We start from the raw sequence: 7500 nt of genomic DNA, 5'->3' as shown, positions 1-7500 counted from the left end.
ACCACGACAGGAAAGAAATGCTTAGTCGGTAATCGTGAAGAAAGAGAGAGCCTGTTTCCTCCGTTTGACTATAGGTGGCGTTACTGTCTGTCCACCCAGTTACGGAAGCACAGAATGTGTATAATGGCACCCTTGAAATAAAAATGTTTTTGTTATATTTAAATTTAAAACATGTCTTCTTTTTTTTTTTTTTGCAAACATATTTAAGTTTTTTTTGTTTTTTTTCTAACATATTTACCTTTTGTTGCTTATTTATTTTCAAACATTTACGTTTATTTTTATTTTTTGTTGTTTTTCATATTTATTTTTTTGTTTTGTTTTTCCAAACACATTTACGTTTTTTCTTTTTTTTTGCAAACATTTTTTTGTTCGCAACAAGTAGTTTTCCTCATATTAATACCTTTATTATCCGGTGTATTCGCTATTATTTTCACTGGTCGCCATGTTTTTGTGCATGTGTGCGTGCATCGTACAAAAAAATGTTTTTTAACTAAAATTTCTTCATTTTTGTTTTCAGCACACCTACACAAGTGATAGTTTTAGAGGATTTTTTAGGGTGTAAAGATACGGCACATTTGTTTTAACAATTTATGTGAAAAAATATGCGATATAAAAAATAAATAATTGATTACAAAAAAGTTGACGTATTTTATGAGGAGGGGGGGGTGAAAAAAACGTTGATTTTGTTTTAAACATAATAGTTCACAACGTTTCAGGCAACTATTCCTCTGGCCTTCGTAAGGTTGTTAACCACGACAGGAAAGAAATGCTTAGTCTTTGTTGTTACATGTTATGAGCTTTGTCATTCATTAAGGATTGTGGAGAGTATTACGTGCAAGAAAATGTCTACGAGTAAATACACAACGTATATAGATAAAGCTAAAAGAAAGAGTGAAAGAGAAAATGGGGAAAGGAGTGGCTGGTTACTTTTAATGCATCTAAAACCAAGCTTCTCTCTTTACATCATCAACATTCTGATCCACATCTGGCATCAATTGAAATGAATGGCTCTTGTCTTCAGGAGGCCTCAGGTTTTTACAAGCTTCTGGGCTTGACCTTTACTCCTGATCTTAAATGGAACACGTACATCAAATCTGTTGCCAAGGCCGCTGGAAAAATGGTGGGATCTTTCTATCGATCCAGTAGATATCTCACTGCTTATGCCATTCTCTATCTATATAAGAGCCAGGTACGTCCAAGGAGGGAATACTGTTGCCACATCTGGGCAGGAGCTGCTAGAAAGACCTTATCCTGCGTTGATAGAGTTCAAAATAGACTTCGTAGCCTCATAAGAGATGTCCTTTTCTCTTCCTTGCAACCTCTATCTCACAGAAGAGATGTTGCGAGTTTGTCTCTGATGTATTGTTATTTTCATGGAAAGTGTTCGACTGAGCTTCAGTCTATGGACCCCCCTCGCCTAACTTTCACAAGAAACACTCGTCTAGCTGAAAACACTATCAATAATTCCCCCCACTCTTTATCTGTGCCTAAACCTAAACGTAGATTCCATAAGAGTAGTGGTAGATGGACAAAAATCGGAGGACTGCAATATAAATGCTGGAGTCCCTCAGGGGTCAATCCTGGGCCCAACTCTCTTCCTGATCTACATCAATGACCTCCCTAAACACATACATCTTGACATCTATGCTATGATCTACATCAATGACCTCCCTAAACACATACATACGTTGACATCTATGCTGATGACACGACAATCTACGGCAACACATCAAAGGCTGTAAATGACAAAGTTCTCTCTGATTCTCTCTCCTCTGATCTCGAGTGCGTGGTTCAGTGGGGGAAGATGTGGCTGGTTACCTTTAATGCATCCAAAACCAAACTCCTATCCTTACATCATCAACGCTCTGATCCCCATCTGGCATCAATTGTGATGGATGGCTCTCGTCTGGGTGAGGCCCGTGTTTTGACAAGCTTCTGGGTTTGACTTTTACTCCTGATCTGAAATGGAACACGTACATCAAGTTTGTTGCCAAGGTCGCTGGAAAGATGGTGGGATCCTTCTACCGCTCCAGAAGATATCTCACTACTGATGCAATTCTCTATCTATATAAAAGCCAAGTACGTCCAAGGATGGAATACTGTTGCCATATCTGGGCAGGAGCTGCTAAAAACAGCCTATCCTGCCTTGACAGAGTACAAAATAGACTTTGTGGCTTAGTGGGGGATGCCCTTTTCTCTACCCTGCAACCTCTCTCCCACAGAAGAGACGTTGCGAGCCTATCCTTGTTTTATCGTTATTTCCATGGCAGGTACTCGTCTGAGCTCCAATCTCTGGTCCCCCCCTCGCCAATCTTTCACGAAAAACACCCGTATAACTGAATCCACTGTGAAAAATTTCCCCCACTCTATATCTGTGCCTAAATACAAAAAACGGATTCCATGAACAAAGCTTCTTTCTTAGAACTGCACGCCTGTGGAACTCTGTTCCGTCTGCCTGCTTCCCTCCGGACTACAACTTGGATGTCTTCAAGTCCAATGTTAACAAATTCCTAATGAAGCGCCCCCTTAATTAAACACTTCATCAAATCTCACCACTAACGTAATGTACTTGCAATAACCCTTATCTCTGAGTGGCTTCCGGGCCTTGATAAGTGGTGATCACTGTATAAAAAAAAAAGAAATGCACGCCTGTGGAATTGTCTTCCGTTTTCCTGCTTTCCGGCTGACTACAATATGGTTGTCTTCAAGTCTAACGTAAATAAGTTCTTGATGAGCTGTTCCATATAAGTTATCAAATTTACCGAATTTTCATTACAAATGATTACTATATTAACCAATTTCTACTTTTTTTTTTTTTATTATTACATTTTCACTCCAAACAAGGCACATTGCCACTTTGGTGTAGGGGGCTACTATCAGGGGAAACATCTACTGGGGTACTATGTAGGGATTAGGGCAGCGAGATGTTGGTTCACGTTGCACTTGAACTTATGCATGTCAGTACAGTTGGGGAAGCAGTGACCTGGAATGGAATTCCAAAGTCTAGCAGTTCTGGGGAAGAAACTACTGGAGTAGAAAGATCATTTACATCTAGGGATCTCTACAGTGTGGGGGTGGGATTTTGTAGCTTGTCGGGTCTGTCGAGGGTGCTCACGTCGTGGGGGCACAAGTGCTTGCAGTTCTTCAGAGCATTCACCATTAAAATACTTGTAGAAAAGGCAGAGGGATGCAACGTTTCGACGATAGGACAGAGGCTGAAGTTTAGATGCCAGTTTAGGGCCTATCAGATTTGCGACTCTCTTTTGAACCCTGTCAAGGAGCGAGAGACTAGTAGCCGATGCACCGGCCCAAATATGACAGCAATACTCCACTCTTTAACTGTACACTCTTTACTGTACACTCTTTAACCCTTATCCTTGAGTGGCCTCTTGGCCTTGATAATGTGGTGATGCCTGTGTAAAAATAAAAATAAAAAAAGAAGATCGGATCAATTGTATTGATTTCTATATTTAATCCAATCGAGATTTCATTTTTGAAGAGACGCTTTGTAAAAAAAAAAGACAAACCAAACCTGAAAGAGACCCCCACCACCAATCTTTCCCGCTTTCTAGCTGACTTCAATATGGTTGTCTTCAAGTCCAATATGAACAAATTCTTGATGAGCCATCTCCTTAAGTAATCCAATTTACCAAATTTCTACTACTAACAATAATTTGATGTTTCCCTTAACTACTGTACACTCTTTAACCCTTATCCTTGAGTGGCCTCCGGGCCTAGGTAAGAGGTGACTTCTTTGTAAACAAAAACAAAAAAAGGAGAGAGAGAGAAACCAAACCTGAAAAAGAACCCCACCACCAACATTCAATCTCCTGGGCTCCAAACAGGCTAGCTAAAAGATAAGCCCTTCAAGAGCGTAATAGGGAAGAAAAAAGTTACAAAATAAAACAAAATCTACCCCTAAACTTTAGTCTGTTTTGATAAAAAGATTTGCTCTTTTCGGATCCATTTTACTCATTTCTATATTCAATCCAATCGATATTTCATTTTGGAAGAGACGCTTTTAGTTATGCACCGGTGTTAGATGTCTGTGTGCCTTTTAACTTTCTGAAACTGATTGAGTTGTTATTTTTAGGAGAAAAGTTGTTTTTTTTGTGTCTGCTGCTCTATCTGTTATGTGCAAGAAAATGTCTATGAGTTGTTTTAAAGAGAAAAATGCAATTCAAGGACAGATATTTTTTGTTTTTACATGGAAGTCACCACTTATCAAAGCCTGAAGGCTACTCGGGGATAAGGGTTATCGCGTGTACAGTAATCAATGAGATAATATTGTAGTAATCATTACTATTGGAGATTTGATAGAGTGTCTTACTTAAGGGGGCGGTTTGTCAGGAATTTGTTTATGTTGGACTTGAAGACATCCAAGTTGTAGTCAGGTGGGAAACAGGCAAATGGAAGAGAGTTCCGCAGGCGTGCACTTCTAAGAAAGAAGCTTTGTTCATGGAATCTACGTTTTGATTTAAGCACAGATTAAGAGTGGGGAAATTACTGGCAGTGGTTTCAGCTAGACGGGTGTTTATCATGAAAGATTGGCGAGGGGGGGACCAGAGATTGGAGCTCGGACGAGCACTTGCTGGGGAAATAACGATAAAACAACAAAAGGCTCGCAACGCCCCTTCCGTGGGAGAGAGGTTGCAGCCTTGTATGTAACACACACACACACACACACACACACACACAATTTCAAGCATGTGTGGATTGTGCTAATATCTGCCTGTTCACATGTAAGAACTAATATTCCCAACATACAAAACTCTCTTTCTTTCTCCCTCTCTCTCTCTCTCTCTCTCTCTCTCTCTATATATATATATATATATATATATATATATATATATATATAGAGAGAGAGAGAGAGAGAGAGAGAGAGAGAAAATAAAAAAGGAAACAACCGTATTATGTGTTCACCAACGTTTCGTCTTTATTTCGAGGCTTCCTCTGGGTGAAATAAAGACGAAACGTTGGTGAACACATAATACGGTTTGTTCCTTTTTTATTTTCTCTATTTATCGGAATACTATTTCCATTATATATATATATATATATATATATATATATAGAGAGAGAGAGAGAGAGAGAGAGAAAATAAAAATAAAAATAAAAAATATATATATATACACACAACATATATTAAAAAAAAACTAAAAGAAGTTAAAAATAAAAAAAATTTAGTAAACAGATAGAAAGTGGAAACAAGAAAAAGAGTTCAGATGAGCACTTGCTGGCGAAATAACGATAAAACAACAAAAGGCTCGCAACGCCCCTTCCGTGGGAGAGAGGTTGCAGCCTTGTATGTAACACACACACACACACACACACACACACACACACACAATTTCAAGCATGTGTGGATTGTGTTAATATCTGCCTGTTCACATATAAGAACTAATATTCCCAACATACAAAACTCTCTTTCTTTCTCCCTCTCTCTCTCTCTCTCTCTCTCTCTCTCTCTCTATATATATATATATATATATATATATATATATATATATACAGAGAGAGAGAGAGAAAATAAAAAAGGAACAAACCGTATTATGTGTTCAGCAACGTTTCGTCTTTATTTCGAGGCTTCATATCATGCTTTTCAAAGAAGCTTTTGACATTGTCAGCTGTGTGAATGGGAGCGTTACCATGCATGAAGATGGGGTTATCATCCAAATTCCAGCCAAAGTAGGGTAGAAAATGTCCAGTCAACATTTTAATGTAATTGGTCGAATTAATTCGATATTGCAAGTAAACTATAGACTCTGGACCATTGGCACTAATAATGCCTCACACCAAAACTGAACCTAAATAAATAAAGAAATAAAGACGAAACGTTGGTGAACACATAATACGGTTTGTTCCTTTTTTATTTTCTCTATTTTTTCGGAATACTATTTCCATTATTTTCATCATATATATATATATATATATATATATATATATATATATATATATATATATATATATATATATATATACACACACAACATATATTAAAAAAAAAACTAAAACAAGTTAAAAATAAAAAAAAAACAGATAGAAAGTGGAAACAAGGGAGATAAATCTTGTTTTAGGTTTATCCAGCTTTTACGCAACAGTTTCGGAAATAATAATATATTGCATTGGTCAGAATAAAAGATCAGAAAATCAATATTTACCAAAGAAATAAAGACGAAACGTTGGTGAACACATAATACGGTTTGTTCCTTTTTTATTTTCTCTATTTCATCGGAATACTATTCCCATTATTATTATCCCATTATGCCACTAAGTATTATCCCATTATTATTATCCCATTATGCCACTAAGTTTTATATATATATATATATATATATATATATATATATATATATATATATATATATATATATATATATATATACACACAACATATATTAAAAAAAAAACTAAAACAAGTTAAAAATAAAAAAAAAAACAGATAGAAAGTGGAAACAAGAAATAGAGTGCAAGGGAGATAAATCTTGTTTTAGGTTTATCCAGCTTTTACGCAACAGTTTCGGAAATGATAATATATTACTTTGGTCAGAATAAAAGATCAGAAAATCAATATTTACCAAGAGTCCAGTACTTTGTGAGGGTGTTTGCAATTGGCTTGTTTCAGGAATTCCTTACGACCGGATTTTATCCCAGGAAATTGGCCGGAGTCATAAATAGTTGAAAGGTCACCTCAAAATAGTGTTCCTGCCCAGAGCTGATCTAATAACTGAAGTTATGACACTATTAGCATCTATTTATAGTCGTTGTTTATGGAACATTCTAGAAAATCTTTGTGAGGATGTTTGCAACTGGCTTGTTTCAGCACTGGATTTTATCCCAAGAAGAATAGGCCGGAGTCATGAATAGTTGAAAGGTCGCCCCAAAATAGTGTTCCTTCTCAAACCTGATTGGTTAACTGAAGTTATGACGCTGAGCTCCAATCTCTAGTCCCCCCTCGCCAATCTTTCACGATAAACACCCGTCTAGCTGAAACCACTCTCAATAATTTTCCCCATTCTTTATCGATGCCAAAATCAAAACATAGATTCCATGAACAAAGCTTCTTTCTTATAAGTGCATGCTATGGAACTCTCTTCCGTTTGCCTGTTTCTCACCTGACTACAACTTGGATGCCTTCAAGTTCAACATAAACAAATTCCTGATAAACCGCTCCCTTAAGTAAGACACTTTATCAAATCTCCATTACTAACGATTACTATGATATTATCCCATTGATTACTGTACACGCAATAACCTTTATCGTCGAGTGGCTTCCGGCCCTTGATAAGTGGTGTCTTCCATGTAAAAAAAAATAAAAAATAAGTATTAATACCAAGATTAAAAAGTTCAGAATTTAACTTATTTGTCTCCCTTAGGAGACGCTAATGTTTTGCAAGATAACAGAAGAAAACATTACTTCACGCTAAGGTTGATGGTATCTATGGCGAGTAACCATTCACGTTTTAATATTTTACAGTTGTGTTTTTTCACAAGCCTTGT

At 36.8% G+C, this 7500-nt stretch overlaps 1 protein-coding gene across 1 annotated transcript in view; it reads left to right on the top strand.

Annotated features, from left to right (window-relative positions):
- Window positions 1–7500, top strand: part of LOC145270515 (uncharacterized) — a 71771-nt gene that overhangs the window by 14042 nt on the left and 50229 nt on the right. Inside the window, exon 3 of the mRNA XM_080126176.1 lies at window positions 7478–7500. This exon is cut by the window's right edge and continues 81 nt beyond it. Within this exon, the coding sequence (XP_079982302.1) occupies window positions 7478–7500 (23 nt within the window). The remainder of the gene's footprint in view (window positions 1–7477) is intronic.

This window comes from Euprymna scolopes, chromosome 46 (genome assembly GCF_053919585.1).
Source record: "Euprymna scolopes isolate OS-2025 chromosome 46, ASM5391958v1, whole genome shotgun sequence".
In the NCBI taxonomy this organism is placed as follows: domain Eukaryota; kingdom Metazoa; phylum Mollusca; class Cephalopoda; order Sepiida; family Sepiolidae; genus Euprymna; species Euprymna scolopes.
The sequence above is the reverse complement of the archived record's forward strand: the minus strand, read 5'-3'. Positions and strand labels throughout refer to the sequence as shown.